The following is a 22,612-nucleotide window of genomic DNA, read 5'->3' as shown; positions in this document are numbered from 1 at the left end:
TGAGCAGGAACAGAATTAGCTTGTATTAATGATTTTAAATACTCTAAACATGTAAGGGGCTATGACATTGTTTGTTGTGGAAAACTGCTAGAGACAGCACAGATTCAAAGGAAATACTCATTTTAATGTAGAGATTCAAATAACAGAAGAATGATCTCGAACTTCAGAAGGGAGGTCTGAATTGAGCCTGCTGCTGCTGCAAGCTGCCTCTAAGCTTAGAGACTTATTTTTTGTATTTTGTTTCAAACACTCAAACTTCTGTTATAGGTTAGAAATCTGTATTTGCAGTCTAACTGTATTTACAGTTAATTTGTTAAGTTGTTTTGTTTTAATATTGTCTGTTAGCATAAATAACCTTTCTTTCCTGGTAACAGCAAGCCTCTCTCTTTCAGCCTTTGAAAGTCAAGGTATCTTGAGTTCAGCTTGCTCTTTTCCTCATCATCTGGCTTAGCAATCCTTCTTTGCATTTGTTAGCTTGAGTTTCTGTTTCTCAGAAGTAGTTGATTTGAGTTTTTTAATAGATTCCAGATGAACCCTTCCTAGGGCGTGGCATAGTGGCATTCTTCCTTTCTTACCTGTCCTGGAAAAGCCTCATCCCATGTAATCTGTGATCCCGTTGAGTTCTTTAACAGCCACAGCATACTGGTAGTTCATAATTTGTCGTTATGGTAATGCACTACAGCTTTTCTGCTGCTTTTGTCTGTAATACAGAAGAAGGTTCACCATTTTCAACTTGTTCCAGTGTTACCACTGTTCTGTCTAGCTTCTATTTTCTGATACTTGTTCCTGTTCTGTTGACTGGATTTAGGAGTATAAGGTGGCACTGGGAGCTTCATTTTGTTGTTGATAGCTCCAAAAGAGAAAGAAGGGGGAAACAAAGATAAAATTAGATGCAAGGAGAAGGCACAGACTTAAGGATGAGTGCCTAAGCTTTTTTTTTGTGTGTGTGTGTGTGTGTGTGATCAGTCTTACCTGGCTGACAAGATATTTTACAAGTTTATATTAAGAAAAGTAACTTCAGATCTTGACAGGTAAAGTGTCTGACAAAGGTCAGGTGTCATACAACACTAATTAAAATGCTACAATGTGAGCTAAACATTGACTACGAATAAGTAATAAATTTCAAAATAAGAAAGTAAATTAAAAAAAAACATTAACTAAGGGCTTTTTCCCTGGGATCCCATAGAAATCTGATTTAGGTCAAATGTATACATCCTTAATGATTTAGGATTTTGAAACAGATGTAGGTATGTCTATTTAACAGGATGACAGGTCACTAGGATGTTAGGGTCGGTATAAGAGGATATAATCTGCTTTGTTCTGTATTTTAAGTGTAAAGTGGTGTATTCCCCAGTAAGGAATGGGGGATTCTGACTTGAGAAGCTGAAACTCGGAAAAGAGTGAAGACTGGGGATAATCCCTCATCATTCCATCATATATGATGCTTTAGAGATGCCTGTGCAAGCACCAACTCCCAATTAATCGTGTATTTTTCCAGTTATTTCCTGCCATGCTTTCTCAGCAAATTGGAAAAAGCTGTACATGTCTTCTGGTGCAGCATGGATCTGGTAGAGGAGATGAAAGAAAGGGTACCTCTGCATCAGCCTGTGTAGTCAGGCTTTAACCTTTCACTGTATTTCTGTTCTTAAACGGTTGTGATCTGAACAGCTTTCTGACAAGGAATCTAAATTCCCTCACCTTCAGACTTTCCTATTGACAGAATACACCACTCTGCAGCGTAGTAATTTTCAGCTAGTTATAGCTGTGTAGGGCTTTCTCAATTGATTCGTTGACAGTAGTGATCGTCAAGGGTGAATTATTTGGAAAATGTGGGCAACTCAGAATGAGCATTTTACAGAAGCAACTTCAATGTCTGGAAAGCTTGCCATGTGGCTCCACACCAGTGGACTTTGCTAGATTTGATTCCCTAAATTAGGTCCAGGAACTGTCCTGATCTCATTAAGATTCTGGTGTGGTTCTGCAGTAATTGCTTGAAAGACATGAGAAGTCTAAACCTGTACAAATTTTTATTGTTTTCCTATAGTTGCCGAAGGTGCTTTGTTGCCTTTACTTATTCATGGCAGCAAGATGTTATGGTGCAGCTGCACAAACTATTGAACAGCTGTATCTGGTGGCAACTGTCAGGAGGCTCCAGGTTCTAATAAAACATCCCAGAAATGTTTGGGGTAAGGATGAAATCTTTTTGCTGCAGTGCTGGATCTTACAGTCTTGGCCCGATCACCAAGTTCCTTTTTTTTTATTTTCTAATCCCTAAAGTAAATGGCACTGGTGAAAAACAGAGGCTGATAGCCTGCTCTAGACAGGGCCCTCGTGTATTGACTCTAGATCGCTGTTTCTGCATTAGTGGAGTGGTCAGAAAATTCGGCTCTCAAAAGAATGTGAGCCTTCCCTGTAGGCCTGTAGGTACTGTTTCAAGAGGATATAGCTTAAGTCGAGGTAAAGAAAAATTAACCATCACAGAAGCCTGATGCCAGCTGGGCGAGACTGGTTCTTAAATTTTGAGTTAGATATTTTCAGAATAACAGGGAAAAGAAAGTTTGTCAGGTCCTGCACCTTTGCCGTCTGCTCATAGATCTCTCCTGCCTATACAGGATTGCTTCCCTGAAAAACAAGGCTTGAAGTCTTGCCTCCAATGGATAAAGGTGCTGAATAAGCTCAGTCAGGTATTTCGTGATTCCAAGAGTCCATACTAAGAGCTCCATTCCATACCATTTGAGTTTTGTCATAAGACTGGTTCTAGTCCATTCCTGTTTCTGTCCCTCCTGTTTTTCCCCAGCTTTGAAACAGTTTCTTCTGAGTCCCTTGTCTTAAATCTGAATGCTTGGAATAAACGGGTAACTAATCCCCATTTTAAATCTTGCATGTATACACCTAATTAGAGCTGCATACCACTGATGTTTTCTTTGGCCCAGGACCTCAAATTTCAGGGCCTCAACATATGGGATGCTGTTCTTTGTCTAGTTCCTGTTGTTGACTTCTATAGAAGTTTAACGTGGGTAATTCCCGTGGATTGCTGGTGTATTCCTGCATAGTAGATGAGCAGAAAGAGACCAAATAACTTGGGAAGTAGCAGTCTGAAATAAAATGCATGAGAGTTTTTTCCATACTTCATCAGTACTTGGGAAGACTATCTGTCCACATCGTCTTTACTCCAGGTAAATGGTTCAACTTTTACTATGAATAAGGTAAAATCCTGATTTGTCAGCACTTTCCTGTATGTGCTGTCTCGTGTAGGATCTTGTGGCTATGGTCTTTGTGTGAGACAGCAGAGCAATAGAGCTGTATGTTGCTAACATAGGCATGAGTGCCCTCATTGTTCTAAAACCAAGCCTAATCAGAACAGAAGAGTTAATAGTACTGTAGAGGGCTAGTTAACACTTGTGCTTCTAAGGCAATAGTCCTTTAGCTCAACACAAGGGTTGTTGAAATAGCCTGAATTTAAGGTCAGGATTTTTTTTTCATAAGGGCTAATTCCCTCACTTTTCACTGGCATGTCTGTGGAACATTACTGCCCGACATGCAAGATGCCTGGCAAGAGAGGCGGGAGAGCAGCTTGACTAAAACGAGACCTCTAAGCCAAACTAAAACACAAAAACATCATACGTAGGCAGTGGAGGCAGAGATATACATCCTGGGATGATTATAATTTACGTCCCTAGGGTGCAGGGAGAGCGGCAGGAAAGCCAGAAACAACAACAAATAAAAATAAGGCTTTCATCAGGTACTCAGGACAACAAGGGAAGATGAAGGAAACTGTACACTTAAGATAAGTGAAACAGGAGACCTGGCTACAACTGACATAAAGAAGTTACTGAGCACTTCAGCCTTCTCTGCCTCAGTCTTCACTAGGAAGTGCTCTAGCCGCACTGCCCAATTCACAGAATCCAAAGTCAGGGACTGGGAAAACGAAGTACTGCCCACTGTAAGAAATCAGGTTTGAGACCATTTAAGGCACCTGGATATGCACAAGTCCATGAGACCTGATGAGATGCATCTGAAGTTGCAAAGCCACTATCATATTTGAAAAGTTGTGGCAGTCTGGTGAAGTTCCCAGTGATTGGAAAATGGGAAGCATAACCCCTATCTTCAAAAAGGGAAAAAAGGAAGACCTGGGGAACTACAGGCCAGTCAGTCTCACCTCTGTGCCAGGCAAGATCATGGAGCAGATCCTCCTGGAAGCCATGCTGAGGCATGTGGAAAATAAGGAGGTGACTGACAGCCAACATGGCTTCACTAAGGGCAGATTGTGCCTGACAAACTGGTGGCCTTCTGTTACGGGGTTGCAACATTGGTGGATAAGGGAAGAGAGACTGACAACATCTACCCGGACTTGTGCAAAGCATTTGATGCTGTCCCCCATGGTATGCTTGTCTCTAAAATGGAGACACATGGATTTGATGGTTGCACCACCTGGTGGATAAGGAATTGGCTGGATGGTCATGTTCAGAGTTGCGGTCAACAGCTCAATGTCCAGGTGGAGGTCTGTAACAAGTGATGTCTCTCAGTGTCTGTGCTGGGAGCAGCACTATTTAACATCTTTCTTGGTGTTTTGGACAGTAGCATCAAGTGCATGCTCAGCAAGTTTGCAGATGACACTAAGACGTGTGGTGTGGTCGACATGCTAGAGAGAAGGGATGCCATCCAGAGGGACCGTGACAGGCTTGAGAGGTGAGCACGCATGAACTTCATGAATTTCAGTAAGACCAAGTGCAAGATCACGCACCTGGGTTGGGGCAATCTCAAACACGGATACAGATTAGGCGATTAGTGGATAGAGAGCAGCCCTGTGGAGAAGGACTTGAAGGTATTGGTGGACAAAATATTGAAGATGAGCCAGCAATGTGCACTTGCAGCCCAGAAAGCCAACCATATCCTGGGCTGCATCAAAAGAAGCATGACCAGCAGTTCAAGGAAGGTGATTCTCCCCCTCTGCTCTGCTCTCATGAGACCCCACTTGGAGTACTGCATTCAGCTCTGGGATCCCCAGCACAAGGACATAGAAGCATTAGAATGAGTCCAGAGGAGGGCCATGAAGATGATCAAGGGCACCTATCCTAACACCTCTCCTATGAAGACACGTTGAGAGAGTTGGGGTTGTTCAGCTGGCAGAAGAGAAGGCTGCAGAGAGACCTGACAGTGGCCTTCCAGTACCTAAAGGGGGCCTACACAAAAGCTGGAGACAGACTCTCTTATCAGGGAGTGTAGTGACAGGAAAAGGGACAATGGTTTTAAACTAAAAGAGGGTAGATTTAGATTAGATATAAGGAACAAATTCTTTATTCTGAGGGTGTCAAGATATTTAAGCAGGTAGCACAGGGGAGTTGTGGATGCCTCCTTCCTAGAAGCATTCAAGGCCATGTTGGATGGGGCTTTGGGTAGACTGGGTCTAACAGAAAGTGCCCCTGCCCACGGGAGGGGGGTTAGAACTAGTTGGTCTTTAAGGTCTCTTCCGACTCAAACCATTCTATGATTCTACTGTTTTAGACTAAAGGGCCCATCTTGTCCAAGGCAGTGAATGACATGCAGGTTTCTAGGCAAAAGTGTAGAGAGGGGCAAGCATGGAATGAATATGGTTCAGAGGCCAACAACTGATAGGTAAGGGTTTTCCTAAATTAGAGGTTGTGTCCATCTATGCACTGCTATCTAAATCCTCAGTTTCTTGGACATAATGCAGCATTGGACTAAGTGAATTTCTCATCCTGTAATTGGTGCAAGTCATGCTGAAATAGTGAAGGGTGGCTATCAGATGATCATGCATTGATCCCTTTGTACATGGCTCTGTTTCTCCCACCTTGACCCTCTTCTAGTCAGCTAGGAAGCTGAAGTACTTAACTGTTTCTAGAAAAGGGTCTCTCTGGGCCTGTTCTAGTGAACTTCCTGATGATACTGCTCTGGGTAATTCCACATTTAATAAATCTGGCAAAGTTCTAGCAGAGTTTTGATGCTGTAGGAAGAATGTACTGGTAAAATGAGCTGATACAGGGCAGTAGTCTGTAACTGATTAGCTTTAATTTTTGAGTACTGCAGGGCAGAGCAATGGTGTTCTTATCCCAGTCTGCACTCCGTGGCGTTCGGCAGTCAGTGTCTGCTCTGCAGCAGCCAAGCATTCAAGTATAATGATGTCTGTTCACAGAAACCTGGTCATCTCAGAAATAGCCCTGCAGATTATGACAGCACCAAATACAGATGGGAACAAGGCTGTGATGGGATTTTTCAAGTAATCCATGATAATCTTTATCTTCAGTTTGTCTTGCAAGTCAGTGTGTGTTAGCCCTGATTCAGCATCAGATCTTTCCAGTGGTGGGCTGATAAAACCTCGACAGCAGTTCAGCCCACAGATTAACTGCAGCACAGGCAGAGCTGGCTTAGTCCTATACGTCTAACAGCTGGATAGAGCAAGAAAAGCTTAAAACAGAAAATGTAGTTTCATTGTTTACTAATTAGGGAAGATAGGCTTCCAGAGAAAAGCGTGTCAAATCCTCAGATTTGTCAGCTATGTTCAGCTGTGTCTCCATCTCTTGATGGTTTGAGATGAGCAATGTTATGTGCCTTCGGAGCTTCTGTAACTACGGGCTGACAAGCACTATGCCCCTGGGGGAGCTGCTGTTAAATGGTTTCTGCTGCTCAAAGCCCTTGCAGTGTTTTTGTTGTACCTTGATGTTATGACCCCTTAAGTAAAACAGGGCCCTTGAGAGTAGTATCAAAATGAAGTTAGCACAGAGAAGATGTACAAAGCTCTTGATCTTGAATGCTGAGATTTACAGATGATTTTCCCAACTTGTTGAAGTTGGAAACATAGCATTAAGAATCAGTTTCATGCCTGCTCTTGCATTAACATCTTCATTAAGCTTAAATGTTTTTTTTCCCTCGTTAGGGAGAGGATAAATCATATGATGTATTGCTATTATTAAGAGTTTCAGTAGGCTAGATAAATATAATCCCCTTCTTTAAAAAAATTCATTTATTCTGATGGGTTTAGTCTGAATAGAGACACAATGTCAAGCTTTTTTTCCTTGAACTGTAAGTGACCAGAACCTATGCATTTCAGATGTCTACAAGTACCTAATGGGCTGATTATTTATGCTTCTTTTTGGGGGGTGGGAGGAGGTGGAGGGGGGAGATGATCGTTGCTGTTGTTTCTTTCAGAGTACTTGGGCTTTACAGGCTTCTGTTGTGCTCCCTTGACTCATGTATTTCTGCATGGAGGCATTGTTTGAGCTATCTTCGTAAAAAAACAAAAATCATGTTTTTGATTGCCTTTGTATACCTCACTGTAACTTGGCAAGGGCAAGGACCATCAGAATCGCAGAATCACCTAGGTTGGAAGAGACCTCCAAGATCACCCAGTCCAACCTCTGACCTAACACTAACAAGTCCTCCACTAAACCATATCACTAAGTTCAACATCTAAACGTCTCTTAAAGACCCCCAGGGATGGTGACTGAACCACTCCCCTGGGCAGCCCACCCCAATGCCTAACAACCCTTTCGGTAAAGAAGTTCTTCCTAACATCCAACCTAAAATCATCAGGCGTTGGTGCATCGTACTGCTTTACGTAATGGCATATAAGTTGTTTTTTTTTTTTTCTTTTTCTTCTCCACGGTGCTTTCTAAATCATTTTTCACGTTATAACCTTGACATCCAGAAGCAGCCCGTAAGCACGCGGGCGCACGTGTGTACAGCTCTGGGAAATGGTCACGGCCAACGCGGAGCCTCTCTGGATAAAACAGGGGATCTGCTTCCCTTCGGCTGTCGCAGACGGAGCAGCTCTGGGGCTGGAGGCTGACCGCCACGATTCTCGGTTTCGTTCCGCCGGTTTTAGGGGTGAGGCGCAGCACCACGGGCTGCGGAACGCCGCTACCGGCAGCGCCGCCGCCGCTCTTTCGAAGCCGGCTCCTGCGAACGCCCGGCGCTGAGGCGAGAGCAGCCGGCCCCGCGCCGACCTCCGCCGGGCCCCGCTCCCCCCGGGCCCTCCTGCGCTGAGCGGCCCGGCCCGAGGGCGGTGCAGGGGCGGCCGGGCGGGGCCGCGGCCAGGCGGGGCCGGGGCGGGCGGCGCGGGGCAGGGCGGGAGCAGCGGCGGCCGCGGACTCCGTTTCCCAGGGACGCTCGCGGGGGGCGGTGCGGCCCCGGGCGCAGACCGGGCCCGGGCGGGAGCGGCGGGGCCCGAGCGCGGCGGCCAGGCCCGAGCCGAGGGGCGGCGCGGAGCGGGGGGCGCGGCCCGGCGGCGGTACCGGGGGGTTCCGGGGCTGCGGCGCGGCCCGGCCCTAGCGCAGCGCCCGCCCCGCCGCACATCCGGGCCCTCCCTCGGGCGGCCCCTTCCCGGCGCGGCCGCTCCCGCCCGGGCCCGCCCCTGCGCGCCGAAGCCGATCGCGGCCGAGCCCCGGCGCGGCCCGGCGCGATGCTGCGGTGCATGCCGCCGCTCTGGCGCTGCAACCGGCACGTGGAGGCGCTGGACCGGCGGCACTGCTCGCTGCAGGCCGTGCCCGAGGAGATCTACCGCTACAGCCGCTCGCTGGAGGAGCTGCTGCTGGACGCCAACCAGCTCCGCGAGCTGCCCAAGGTGAGGCCGCGGCCCGCCCGGCCCGGCCCGGCCGAGCGCGCAGCCGCGGGCCTGGCCCCGGCCCTGGCCTCCCTCGGTCCGCGGAGCTCCGGGCGCTGCGCCCGGCCCGGCCCGGCCCGCGCGTCGCCCACCTGCGTCCCCGCCGGGGGCCGGGCGGAGCCCGGGGGCGGCTCGGCCGGTCCCGTTCCGCCGTGCTGCCGGGGGCCCGGGGCTGCCGGTGGCTTCCCCCCCCCCCGGCCGCCCCGGTCCCTGCGACGGCCCGCGGGCGGGCGGGCGCTGCCCCGGCCCGGCGAGGGTACCCCGCGGCCGACCCCGGCCTGCTCCGCTCCCGGGAGCGGCCTCCGCCGGGGCCGCGCCGCCTCCTGCTCCCCGCTCGCCCCGCAGGGAGCGCGGCCTTCCCCCGTCCGGCGCCGGCCCCCTCCCGGCCCGCTCCGCCGTGCTCCCGGGGGAAGGCGGGCGGGCGCCGCGCCGCCGCTGGCAGCGGGAGCCCCGCGTGGGACGTGCCGGGACGCGGGGCCCTGTGCCGCCGGCCGGTGGGTGCCGGGGAAGCGAGCGAACCCGCCCTGCGAAGGGGCGGCCTGCCAGGGGTCCCGTAAGCCGTGCTGGCTGCTGAGAGGTGCGGTGTGAACGTAAAAGCTCTGCTTTAACCTGTAAACCGTAGCAGGTATTGAAGAAGCATTTTATTCTTACTGTCTGGGACTTAAGCCTTAGCTTGTAACTTCTTCCACTGTTCTGTTTAACCTCAGTGCTCTCCGTGCAGATAATGCTGGTGATAAATGCTTTGTATGTCGCCACACGCCATGCCAGTGTGATTCTTCTGTAGGAGAGGATGGGAGATCCGCTCTGCAGTCAGCTGCGGGCTTGGCCCAGACACCTCTGGCTCCTAAAGGGTTTGCTTTCACAAGACAGAGCCTTTATTTTTTCCTTGCAGTACCGTTCAGCCAAAGCAGAAATGATGGTGTTCCTGTTCTGCTGGTTAATCTGAAGCATAGAATACTGCAAACAAGAACTGGAATTTGAACCTGTGCGTGTGCTTGCCTCTCAGGAAGGAGAGCACCTTTAAACATTACTGGGCTATAGGGTGTTATAGAGGAAGTTTTTCCATGTATTCCCTGTCAAAATTGTACAATTTTTAAAAACTATGGAGTATCCTAAGTTGGAAGGGACCCACAAGGATCATGGAGTCCAACTCCTGGCTTCACACAGGAGCACCCAAAAATCAAACCATGTCTGGAGTGTGGCTCAAATGCTTCTTGAACTCCAGTAGGCTTGCTGCTGTGACTGCTTCCCACCATTAGTTAGTGATACCTAACGAACTTTTCAGTTAAAAAAAGTTTTGTGCTGGAAAAAGTATTTCACTGTAGCATGTTTGGATAGGTGCTCATTGGAGTAAATATGGTCTAAGTCACCTTTTTATTAAAAAATTAAGAAAAAATGGTAATTTTTCTTTATTTTAAAGTTTCTTGTTAAACTACTCGTGTTTTTCTTATTTCCATAAAATCTGGGGAAAAAAGAATCTGGAAAAAAAGGACAAACAACCCTTGCTTTTCAGTTATAGCAACACTAGTATGATCCTTCTGTCAGGTTTCTTCCATCATGTATCTGGGGATCATTGTATAATTTAGGTGGGGACTTTCTCAAACTACTGGAAAAATTGTGTTACAGGCAGGTTAGGACTTACAACTGAGTATCAGTCTCTTTTGCAGAGGAGGCTAATTGCAACACATCTGCAATGAACTTGCCGATCCTTGTACTGCGCGACTCCTCCTTATCCCTCTGAGTAGTCAGAGTCTTACTTTGTGTTTACGTAGAAGCAGGTTAGACTTCTACATAAGCTGAAGATAGTGTTTTGTTTTTTTTTTTTTTTTATGTTAGCTTTTGAAAAGCATCTTTTGGACAATAAATGCAAATTTTATACTGCCACTTTACTTGGTCAGTGATCAGATAGGTATAATGCTGTCTGTGAAGGCAGATACTGTGTAGCTGTCCTAACCACCATCTCCTTCCTGTTGGCACTCAAACTACTTGTACTTGTGAGCACGGTTGTTAAACTCCAGGTGTTAACATCTGGTCTGCTTTGGACCGTCAGAGTTCTTGCTGTGACCTGTCCCGGGATCATGGGTTCCCTTTCTGGTGATTGAGTTGTCCCCGGTTTCTAGGGTTTTCTGGTGAGGGATTATTAGAAAAAGCAATAGGGAAAAGAAAAATAAGATTATATGGTCATGAATGGTGCTTCTGGTCCTCCAGTCTCAAAAGAGGTGTAAAGTCAGAAGGGGTACAGAGAATGGGGAACAGAAGGCTTGATAGGAGGTATGCAACAGCTTTCGCACAAGGTAAAGAAAAGTTTGCGAGGTCTCCTCAGTCTGAAAAAGATAGTGCCGTTCCTCCGTCAGATGGTAGATGTCTGGTCACAAACGGCCTGCAGGGATTGAACAGGGAGCGGCTGACCACTGGTTCTTGCAGCCCAAGGACTGAGGACATTAACTGAAACCAAAAAAGGCTCCGTTCAGAAACAATTTTTCATGCATGTTGTAGTTAAGCTGAAGTGTGGAATTACTTGTCGTATGACATAACAGATGCTCAAAGTTTACATGAGCTCGTGAAAGAGAAGACAACCGAAAATGAATAAATCCAAAGACATCATGTTTGGCTGAGAAGTGGCTTGTGCTGCATATCCTGGGAGAGACCTAGAAGAAGTACTGTTTTGGACTTCATGTAGTCACACTCTTCTGTATCGAATACTGTCTGCAGCGGCTACGGGCTTTCTCCAGTAGTGAGAGCCATCAGCCATCTCTAGCAAAATCTAAATGCCCTCCCCCTCACAAGCAAGGTGAGAGGCAAATGCATGTAGCTGGGGCAATGAGCATAGTACCTCTAAGTGCTGGCCACTCTTGAAAAAAGCAAAGGAGCTGGTGGATGCTGCCGAGATATGCCGTGCCCTGGAGACATGTCAGGAAGAGCGAGCAGAAATAGGTCCTACAGTTTCTCACTTTCCAGCCACCCCTACCACGTTTCCTCCAGCCGGTGACGCGGATGGTCAGGTAGTCCAGCTGAAGTTGATGAGGAGGTCTGCGGTTTGGTAGAACGAGGCTGCAAGGTTAGACCCACCTGAGGCATGACCCAGTGTGTCCTCGTGTTTCCTGCAGTGCAGAGCTGCGCTTTTGAGTCCCAGGTGTCGTTCCCTACACACAAATCACATGCAGGAAGGACGTTGTTAAGGGATACTGCTGCTGTGGACTATGTGGTTGTCGACATACATCTAACAGAGGAGTAAGAATCTGCATGTTAGGCGACGTGGATGGCGGATGAAAATTGAAAGTAAATTACCCTTTCACCAGGGAAAGAGAGGACAGCAATGCGTGCTTTGGGCACACATTTTCCTCGGGGACAGCAATCAGAGAGGTCTTCGGTTGGGGTGGGGAAGGTGCTTTCCAGGTGAGAAGCACTTCACAGAAGGATGTTCCTTTTGTGTGAGAGAGACGCGGGGAGGAGGATTGGTGCGTACCATGAAGGAAGACATAGGGAAAGGAAAACGTGCTGGTTTCACAGAGTAGAGCTGCACATGCCCGTTCCTTGGGGGAGCGGTTTTAGAGGAATACCGAGGTGTGTGTACAGGAGGGAGACCAGAGCAGCAAATGGAGATGAGTTAGAAGAATGTGCATGAGAGAGAACACACGGGCTCTAAAGCAAGCGTGACCAGAGCATGCTTGTTTTTAAGGGCTCAGGAAGTTTTCTGGGGAAGGCATCTGTGTGGAGGTGGTTTTCTAAGCAAAAGAATGGGGGGGAGGCTGACTTTTGAAAAGGTCCTTCTGTTTTACAGTTAACAAAGAACTTCCTTTTAAAATGTTTGAATTTATCTGACCCCTCCTCTGTGGGTTTTCTTTCTTACCTCCCCTTACCAGGCCGTTTCTGTCTGACATACTCTTATTTATCTTTATTCCGTTTAATCCGGAGTCCAGAAACGCTGGCAATGTCTTGTTCCTTCTGTGGCATCATTTTCTTGTGTTCCAGAACTTCCCAGGTCCCTTTCCTGCTACTGTTTCGCTTTTGATCTGATTAGATGATCTGTCTGCCTCCTGGCATTTCTTAATGACACCACACTTTCCTGAACTCTTTCTTCCAAGTTGTAGAAGTGAATGCTTGTTTCTTTCCTTTCTGCAGTGCTGAATAGTCATCTGTCTGCTCTTGCTCCTTTTTTATTTGTCCCATGTGGAATCTTTCTTGTTTTGAGTACAGATTTTTCATTATGGTGACTGAACTCTGGTTATTTGAAGTGATAGATTAAATCTATGTTAGGAACATCTGCTGCCTTGTTGCAGGGATTTGCTGCCAGGGTGATACAGCGTGGTTTAATGGAAAGCGGTGAATTTTATTTGATAAGTTCTCTGCGCTCTTCACTGGGGTGCCTGAATTCTAGAGGACAACGTGCCTTGCTCCATGCTGACCTATTCCCTGCCTCGCTTGCATAAAGTGATTTCTGCAGGACTGTGAGTGTGTAGCACATCACAGCAGCAGGATGAAGTCCTTCAGCTAGGGACGTGGTTTTCAAGAATGCAGCTTGCTAGATCACTAGATTAGAGCTACAAGAGGCACCTGACTCGCATAGTCCACTGTGAGAGCAGTTCAGAGGTGCAGGTCTCACCAGAAAGGAAAGAAGGTAGTCTGGCATTCAGTGGAGGACAGAGCAGATCGTAGTCAGAAGGGATCCAGACTCTTGGTGTGTTTTCTGGGGAGTGCTTGGGTTGGACTACGGGAAGGCAAAAGGGAGATGTCGGAAGAAACCTGGGTGGAGCAGAGATTGTAGGACCTGGTGTGTGTGGGAGGAGGAGAAGGTGGAGCTGAGCAGGGACTGAAAATAGTGAGCAAGTTGATGTGGAGCGGGGAGGAGACATCCAATCGGTGTCAGCAGCAGTGCGCTGGAGACCTTTCGCTGGAAGGATACCTGGCAGGGAGTGAAGTGAGTTCGGGTGGGGCAGGCTGAAGGATCATACAAAGAGTGGGGAAAAAAAGGAGGAAATAATAGAGCTAGATTTGATACCGAGTTTTTGAATAGTGATGGTGCTGAAGAGGCAAGCCCTTAGGAATGTCTAATTGAGGGGGTGCAGTTCTGTTCCTTCGCTTTTTCCTTACCCAAACTCCCATGATAAAGTGGGTCCTGTGCAGAAGACTGCCCGCCCCCAGCTGTCCAGCGAGGTGTTTTCATCTTGCACTGAAAAATAAAGGAGATGGATGCCTGGCTAGAACTCCCAAGGAGAGAAGGGAGGCCTTGTAGGTCTGCTGCAGATTCCTTCCTGTTCTGGCTTGTTGCTATTTGCATCATGGCAAGGCAACTTCGAAGCTGGTAGAAGCACTCCGGGTTCCAGCGGTTCCTCCTGTTCGGCTGCAGTTAGCCCGGGGCAGCAGCATCCGTGTCCTTTGTCCCAGGCCTGGGATCCTGCTGCTCTGAGCAGGGTGAAACCCGAGAGTGGTATTTGTCACTTTCCCAAGACAAGGTGGGGCGTTGCAAGCCTAATTAAGAGCAGCTTTTAATTTCCTGGCATCTGGGGCTTGCGAGGAGGATCTCAGCTTTTATTTATTTCCATGGAGGAGTGAAGCTGTTCCTTTTAATCTCTGCATGCTAATAGCCCTTCCCTGAGAAAGTCGGGGAGCCGTGAATCATCAGTGACTGGCCTCCTCAGTGTTTCACCCTGCCATAACGAGACTGAGCATGCTTCGAGACTGAGCATGCTTCGGTGCCCATCGAGGGCTGAATGTGTGCTGGGCACCTTCTCTTTTCCTGCATGTGAATTCTCTGCATCACAGGCTTTGTCAAAACGGCAAGCTGCATTTGCTTAACAAAACTAGCCAAGAAACTGGTTTCACTTGATTGTTGTGAGACCTGTGCACAGAGTTGGCATGCTCCTCAGTGCCTTTCAGGAGCCATATGAGTTAATGTGTACAAATGGATGTGGTTTTATTTTTCCAAAAGCCAGATATTCTGGATGTGCTGCTGTCCAGAAGTTGAAATACTGCAGCCTATTTCACCCTTATCCTTCTCTCTCTGTACAGTAACCTTCTGTCTTGCAAATCCTGGATGGTGACTAGGGGCGTAAGGACTCGTTCTGGAGTGGTAATAGCTGAGAATAAGCTCAGTTATGGAAAAAAAAAGCCAATACAACTCTTGGACATGCAAACAAGAGAACAGGAAAGAGGAAGAAGGAAGTAATTTTATGTTCTAGGGCCTACAAATAAGAATTGACCATTAATAGTCATTTCTCAGTGAGCTCCAAGGTGTGTGGTCGGCTTTGCTTTTTGCACAGTGTATAGGTGTGTTGCCCTGTGTGGATCTCGAAAGGAGCTTAGTTCAAAGGAGTGTAACAGTGAGGTAAAAAGGTGTACTGGGAGATGAGGTTCAGTATAACAAAGGGTTCATGAAGATTTTGGTGCTGTGGCCTAAACGGTGCTGCTTCTTACCAAATCTTCCCTTTCGTTGGTTTTGTGCAATGAAGTGAATCAATGAATCAATGGAAATACCTGCTCAGTCTCTCCTTTGGGTTCAGCTCATCTTAGTATTGTGTAAACTTCTAGATATGTCTCAGTATAATGTCAATAATGTCTTCCATACCTTTGGGTACGTCGGCTGCATTTGCACCTTTGAGATTTTTCTTATTCCTCAGTGACAACTCCTAGCATAGGTTCACCTTCCCCTGCTCCTGTTCCAGGCCTCTAAAGAATAAATACAGCATCACAGTGGCCCTGCGGATCATTTGATCGTTACCTGATCTGCTTGCATGTAAGATCTCTCTTTATTCCCTTTGACTATTTTCTGAGCACCTGCCAGGAATAATTTCGGGGGTGTCTCACTGATGCTTAGGGCTAAAGGCAGGACTAGGTGAACCTCTTTAGGTCCATGAAATTCCTGAATTTCATGGAATCACAGAATGGATGAGGTTGGAGGGGACCTCTGGAGGTCATCTGGTCCATTCCCCCTGCTCAGTCAGGGTCACCTAGACCACATTGTCCAGGACCATGTCCGGGTGGGTTTTGAAGATCTCCACGGGGCGAGACTCCACAGCCTCTCTGGGCAGCCTGTGCCAGTGCTCTGTCACCTGCACAACAAAATGTTTCTTGACAATCAGAGGGAATCTCTTGCGTTCCAGTTTGTGCCCGTTGTCTCTTGTGCTGGCAACCGGGCACCGCTGACAAGAGCATGGCTCCATCCTCTTTGCACCCTTCCTTCAGGTGCTTCTAGACATTGGTAAGATTCCCCTGAGCCTCCTCTTCTCCAGAGGGGGCTGAGGCTCAACAGTCTCAGCTCTCTCAGGCTCTCCTCACAGGAGAGGTGCTGCAGGCCCTTCCTCGTATTTGTAGGCCTTTGCTGGACTCTCTCCAGTATGCCCATTTCTCTCTTGTACCGGGAAGCCCAGAACTGGACCCAGCCCTCCAGATGTGACCTCACCAGTGCTGAGCATAGGGGCAGGATCACCTTCCTTGACCTGCTGGCCATGCTTTGCCTAATGCAGCCAAGGATACCCTTAGTCTCTTAGTGACAAGGGCACGCTGCTGGCTCCAGGGTCTTTTCTGCCAAGCTGCTTTCCAGGCGGGTGGCCCCCAGCACGCCCTGGTGCCCGGGGTTCTTCCTCCCCGGGCATAGGACTTGGGCCTTTTGAGATCCTTGTCAGCCCATTTCTCCAGCCTGTCAAGGTCCTTCTGGGTGGCTGCACAGTCCTGTGGTGTGTCCACCACTCCTCCCAGTTTCATGCCAGCTTACTGAGGGTGCATTCTGTCCCACTGTCCAGATCATTAATGAAGCTGTTAAATAGGACTGGACTCACTATTAACCACTGGGGTACTCTTGAGCCTTACAGGCCTCCAACTAGACTTTGCACCACTGACCACCTTCTGAGCCCGGCCGTTCAGTTCAGCCAGTTATCGATCCACCTCGCTGTCTGCTCATCCAGCCCGTACATCAGCAGCATCTCCCTGAGGGAGTTTTGGGCACGATGCTCCCCCTGCCATCCATCCGGCCGGTCATTTCATTGTAGAAGCTTATCAGGTTGGTCAGGTGTGACTTCCCCTTGGTGAATCCTTGCTGACCACTCCTGTTGATTTTCTTCTCTTTCACGTGCGTGGAAATAGTTTCTGGGATGAACTGCTCCATCACCTTTCCAGGGATCGAGGTGAGGCTGACCAGCCTGTAGTTCTTTAGGTTGTCCTCCTTGCCCTTCTTGAAGATAGGAGTGGCATTTGCTTTCCTCCAGTCTTTGGGCACTTGATTTCATAACATTGCTTCACTGTCTGCCTGACAGATACTTGAATGAGGCAGGGCACAGTGATGAAAGATTGTGGTGGATCGTAAGACATGGTGTGTGCTGTGGCAGAGGGATGTGGTGGCCTGCAGAGCTCTTGCATTGCAAGGTCCGTTGTGGCTTCAGACTCCGCCTTCTTCCATTTCTAGCTCAAGGTATTTAATGCGGTGTGTCTGAGCTGATCCCCAGAGAGCTACTTTGGCACCTTCCGATTTGTGCTCTTCCTGTTCAGAGGAATTATTTTTGTCTTTTGTGTCTGAGAATCTCCTGCAGTCTCCTTCCACACAGGGACATTTAACTCTTCTTAAAAACATTTTCAGTCCACCAAATGCACTTCTGTGAACACCAAGATTAGAATTCGCTATACTCTGAATACCCAGCTCTGTACCAATTCATAAACTTGATGTTTTCTGCCTTGTCTCAGTTTCTCGGTTTCAGGATTAGAGTTTATTTGTGGTTTTGTTTGTTTTCTCTGGCTTTTTTTTTGGTTGTTTTTGTTGTTTTTTTATCGTGCATCTCAAAGTCACTAGCAGTGCTGGAGATGTCTGTTGTGTAAATGTATAGGGCAATATGATTTCTGCCTCAAGAAAATACATTCCCACTTGAAACAATTGGAACAGGTAACTGTCTAACTCTTGACATTGTTCTCCTTTGCTAACATTTGTGGCGTTACGGGTAAGTAATTTTGTTCTTTTCTCGTTATAATTGCTACCTGACCTTTCTTTGGTCAGAAGATGGTTTAGAAGAAGAGAACTAGGTGGGTGCATCGGGTCCCTTTGTAAGCCTGGAGTGGTGGAGACTGGAAAAGGCCATTCCTGAGAGGCTGGCATTCTGGGACAGGAGTGTGTAGGAACAGATAAAAGGTAGAATTGGTAAGAAAAGGGACAGGTCTTTGGATAGTACTTGGGGTGTGTTGTTTTGCTGCTTCATCTGTCGCCAGAGTCCTGTCCCATGAAGTGATCTCGGTAGATCTTTCCAGATGAATGTTTCTGCAGGATTTCAGTGGGAGATGTCACTGGGTAATCAGGGTGTGTTGGTGGCACTCTTCCAGCCCGCCTGTACAGGACTCAGGGTAGAGGCTGCTTGTGCTCTGGTTTCAGCAGGGCCCGTCTGCTTAAGGTTTGTATGGTGTTGCTTCTTCCTTTGAGATGCACTCTAAGACCGTGAATTGCTGCAGTCAGTGAAAACCCCCACAGCTCTGCAAGAGCAAAGTGTTAATTGTGGTGATCTAAGTCTGGCTTGGGGATTTCCTTTCTGCAGCCCTGAATTAGTTTGTCATTTCATTTGGACCAGAGATTTCACTTTGCTTCTGCATTAAATGCTTGGGCATTCTTGGTGTTTGCAGTCGAACAGTTGCTGCATTCTACCCCTGAGGGGGCTGCATTCCTCAGTCCCCGATTAAATGCCTGGGATGAAGCAGCTGGTGCGCCTTTGGCTCAGAGACAGCTTGCTTTGTCTTAGCTGGAATGTGTCCCTGATGCTTAAGTACTTTTATATATTTGAAATGCATTCCTCAGGGCCTGATATGTGGGGTTAAATAGTCGGAAATCCGGCCAGTCTGCATTACGGAGGGCTGCGTCCTGCAGCCAGGGAGCAGCCTGCCTGTGCGTAGGTCTCCTCTCCAGCTCTGGTATGTGCGGGGGCACGCGGAGCCGCTGCGTGCTGTCCTGTCCTGTGAGCCAGGAGGAGCCAGGCCCCTGTGCATGGGTCTCCCCAGCTGCACACCAGTGTCTCCATGTTGTGTTCTGCCTGGGGTGGGAGGGTGGGGAACGGCCCCATGTCATGTATGGGGGGGGCTGGAGGACAGCCCGTTGCCGTCCTTGCTGAAGCCCTAGGGAACGGTGACCTCTCCGTGGGGGTCTGGCTGCAAATGCGAGCCTGGCCAAAGGCTCGTGTGGCTGGTGTTTGGCTGTTGCAGAGGATCAGCTGCTTCTCCTTGGGACTCTGCTGAGTGGCTGCCTTTTGGGTGTTTGTGATTATGTGCTTGTGGTCAGAAGAGGCTAAAGCTAGTTTAGCGCAAGAGTGGAGAATGGAACACCGCTATAATTGGAGTTGGCTATTTGGGATCCCTTGTTTGGGATGGCAGATGGATGCATATCCACTGCCTGTAGTCTTGTCACATGCTAGCTCAGGTAAGTCCGACAGAGTAACCTGGCAACGGGCACAGGGATCTCTGAGGAATGTCCTGGCGTGAGGGTACACCTGAATGGTGGTACTGCTGCCTTTCTCTTGGCATCAGGGCTTCCCTATAAGGCTGGGGTGCGGCCTCTCCACTGAAGCTCCAAACTGCGGGTGTTCTGATCTCTCAGTGGAGATGATCATTTTTTTGACCTCTGCTACTGTTAAGTCCATAAACCTCACTATATTTCAGATGGGAATGATTCTTTTTCTTGCTTCAAGCTTGGATCATTTCCCTCAGGATAGGGAAAGGTCTGTCTAGAATTTACTGCTCTGGTGGTGAATCTTAGTGCTGTCTGGTGGTGCTTGGGTCTTCTCAAGTGGACTGACTCCTGCTCTGCCGAGAGAGCTGCACAGTCCTGGGACTGACGTCCTGCCTGCATTGTTCGGCTATGGGATAGAAGTCTTTCTGGTTCTTTGGCCTCACCTGTAAGGAGCTGGCTTTCAGCACAGTGATTTGGTAGGACTGAGTTTAACCTTAAAGCCGAGCAACTCTGAAGTGCTTTGCTTTGTAGTTTTTTTTGCTCCCAGCTCTCCTTGAATCTCTCCCATACAGCTGGCTTCCTCAAAGGCAATCCCACTGGTACGGTCATCAAAGACCATCTCTTTCTTTTATCACAGACGTAAGAGGAGGAACCCCAGTTCTGTTAACACTTCTACTGCTAGATCTGACACGTGCTCCAGCGTACTGCCACCTTGGCAGTGGAGCGCACAACAGTCTCTTGCTGCCTCCATAAGCAATGCTTTAGATGGAAAGCCCATGTTAACCAGGACAATGTGAATGAAGCATAAGGCTCAAATATGCGGCCTGGTATTGCTGTGAAAATTTTGAGGAGCTGCTCAAGCTGCTGTATTTCACTGATGACACCTCCTGCCTGTGGTGGCTGAGTCCTCTGTGTTTGTTCTGGTTGGAGATGAACACAGAATGTTGCTGCATGGTCCTGTGACCCCAGCCCATGGTAGCACTGAAAGCATGGGAAACCAGGCCCTGGTCTTGCTCATGAATCACCAGGAGCATCGCAATTATTTTCCTGCTACACAGTCAATCCTGCCTTTAATTAAACATGTGCTGTCCTGCTGAAGGCAGTGGGACTGTACCAGCAGGGTTTGACAGCTGGACTTGAAATTCTCCTAAGAATAATGAGATCGTAGAATCATGGAATGGTTTTGGTTAGAAGAGACCTTAAAGATCATCTAATCCTAACCCCCCTGTCATGGGCAGTGACACTTCCCACTAGACCAGGTTGCTCAAAGCCCCATCCAACAGGGGCTTGAGCACTTATAGAGATGGGGCATCCACAACTTCCCTGGGCAACTTGTTCCACTGCCTCAACAGCCTCTGAGTGAAGAATCTCTTCCTTATATCTAATGTAAACCTACCCTCTTCTAGTTTAAAGCCATTATTCCTTGTCCTGTCGCTCCACTCCCTGACAAAGAGTTCCTCCCCAGCTTTCCTGTAGCCCCCTTTAGGTATTAGAAGGTTGTTATAAGGTCTTCTCCAGGCTGAACAACCCCAGCTCCCTCAGCCTGCCTTTGTAAGAGAGGTGCTCCAGCCCCTTGATCATCTTTGTGGCCCTCCTCTGGACTCATTCTAATACTTCTGTGTCCTTCTTATGCTGGGGGTCCCAGCACTGAACACAGTACTCTAGGTGAGGTCTCATGAGAGCAGAGTAGCAGGAAGAATCACTTCCCTCGACCTGCTTTTGATGTAGCCCAGGACATGGTTGGTTTTCTGGGCTTTGAGCGCACATTGCTGGCTCATGTCGAGCTTCTCATCCACCAGCACCCCCAGGTCCTTCTCCTCAGGGCTGCTCTCAATCCATTCTTCACCCGGCCAGTATTTGTGCTTGGGATTGCCCTGGCCCAGACGCAGGACCTTGCACTTGGCCTTGTTGAACCTCATGAGGTTTGCACAGGTCCACCTCTCGAGCCTGTGAAGGTTCTGGATGACATTCCTTCCCTCCAGGAGGGGAAACCCCACAGCGCAGCAGAGTTACTCAGGCACCCTTGGTTTGCTCACTCCTTGCAGCAAAATCACCCAACCCAAACACCTCTCTGGCTCTGGGCCTTTGCGTCTGAGGCAGCCTGTGGGTCCCAGGTTGTTTTTGAGGAAACAGGGAGATGTTTGAGACTTGCAGTTTGGCTGGCTGAACTTAGGAACACCCAAATAGTTTTGACTGCAGAAGCAAGAAGGTTTTGTGCAATTCTGGTGTGAACGCCATGTTTACAGTGTAGACCCAGTTCCTCTAGATATGTAAGTCTCCAGATATATAAGTTGTCACTGCCTTATTTCAAAAACATTGGCCTGTGTGTCACATCATTGTGGCTCTGTGGCTGTATAAGTTGGGTGTCTGACTCCTCTTCCTCTGGCATGCACCTGGCTCCCCCTAAGTGCTGCTGAGCTTGAGAAATGCTGAATCTTTATAAAGCATTTTGTTGAAGTCTGCTTAAAGCACGCTTGGCTGAGGAGGCAAATGTCCCTGCAAGCTGGTAGCTCTTGACAGCCACCTCCTGTCTGCTGTGTGCAGGAGGGGTCCTGGCACTGAGGCAGCCCCCGCGAGCAGCCTGCTGCTTCTTGTGAGAAAATGGGGGAGGAGCTGGGACATGGCATCGCCCTCTTCCCTCCGCTCCTGGCCACCGTGGGGATGGCTCTCCTACAGGAGCGTGAGGCTGGCCATCAGAGAGCAGCAAGGTGACACCGGGGAACAAAGGCGCCTGTGTCCTGGTCCCCATCCCCAGGCAGTAGGCACAGTGCCCTTGGCAGGACTGATGTTTGGGTTGTGAAACGGAAGAACCGTGTCTGTGCAGACATGTGGACGGCTTCATGCCTGTCTCTATGTTAGCGTCAGTATGGGGAGTGCAAAGGGGGTCTCCTTGCATTAGCAGCAGTTGAGTGGAGAGCTGGGGTTCTGCCTCAGAGAGGCCAGAAGCTCTTTCTTCTATACCCTCAAGAAGACAAAGGTTCAGAAAAGAGATAAGAAACCAACCCAGGCATCAGGCAGACCTGGAAGGGGGGAACAGACTGCATCAGAAGTAGTGGGTATTTTCATCATCCCTTGGGTGCTTCAGCACCAAAGACGTTTTCTCTGCTTTCTTGGCTGTGAAAATGTATCTTTCTGCATGTGGGATGGGAGGTGTGGGGCATACAGGCTCATTTTTCCATCATATGAGTCGTGGGTAGGCACAGGGCTCTGGCCTTGGCTGCAGTAACTCTGGGCTTGCAAGTGCTGCAGGCTGAATCATAGAATCATTATGGTTGGAAAAGACCTCCCAGAACATCTAGTGCAACTGTCCCCCTACCACCAATGTCACCCACTAAACCCTGTCCCTAAGCACCATGCCCAGCCTTTCCTTGAACACCCCCAGGGACGGTGACTCCACCACCTCCCTGGGCAGCCCGTCCCAATGCCTGACTACTCTTTCTGAGAAGAAATTTCTCCTAATTTCCAACCTAAACCTCCCCTGGCACAACTTGAGGCCATTCCCTCTAGGCCTATCGCTGGTTATCTGCAAGAAGAGGCTGAGTCCCAGCTCCCCACCCCTCCCTTTCAGGCAGTTGCAGAGA

General features: G+C 48.7%; 1 protein-coding gene across 19 annotated transcripts in view; it reads left to right on the top strand.

Moving 5' to 3' along the window:
- The first annotated feature begins 8,261 nt into the window (after positions 1-8,261).
- SCRIB (scribble planar cell polarity protein) overlaps positions 8,262-22,612 on the top strand; it is a 118,568-nt gene continuing 104,217 nt past the window's right edge. For 8 of the 19 annotated variants that reach the window (XM_083826321.1, XM_083826305.1, XM_083826315.1 and 5 more), the window contains exon 1: positions 8,263-8,581. In XM_083826321.1, coding sequence (XP_083682447.1) covers positions 8,420-8,581 — 162 coding nt within the window. In that variant the 5' untranslated portion in view covers positions 8,263-8,419. Of the gene's footprint in view, positions 8,582-22,612 lie in introns of all 19 variants that reach the window. The other 11 variants (XM_083826309.1, XM_083826308.1, XM_083826307.1 and 8 more) reach the window with 5 other exon arrangements.

This window comes from Anser anser (genome assembly GCF_964211835.1).
Source record: "Anser anser genome assembly, chromosome: 2".
Lineage (NCBI taxonomy): Eukaryota > Metazoa > Chordata > Aves > Anseriformes > Anatidae > Anser > Anser anser.
The sequence above is the reverse complement of the archived record's forward strand: the minus strand, read 5'-3'. Positions and strand labels throughout refer to the sequence as shown.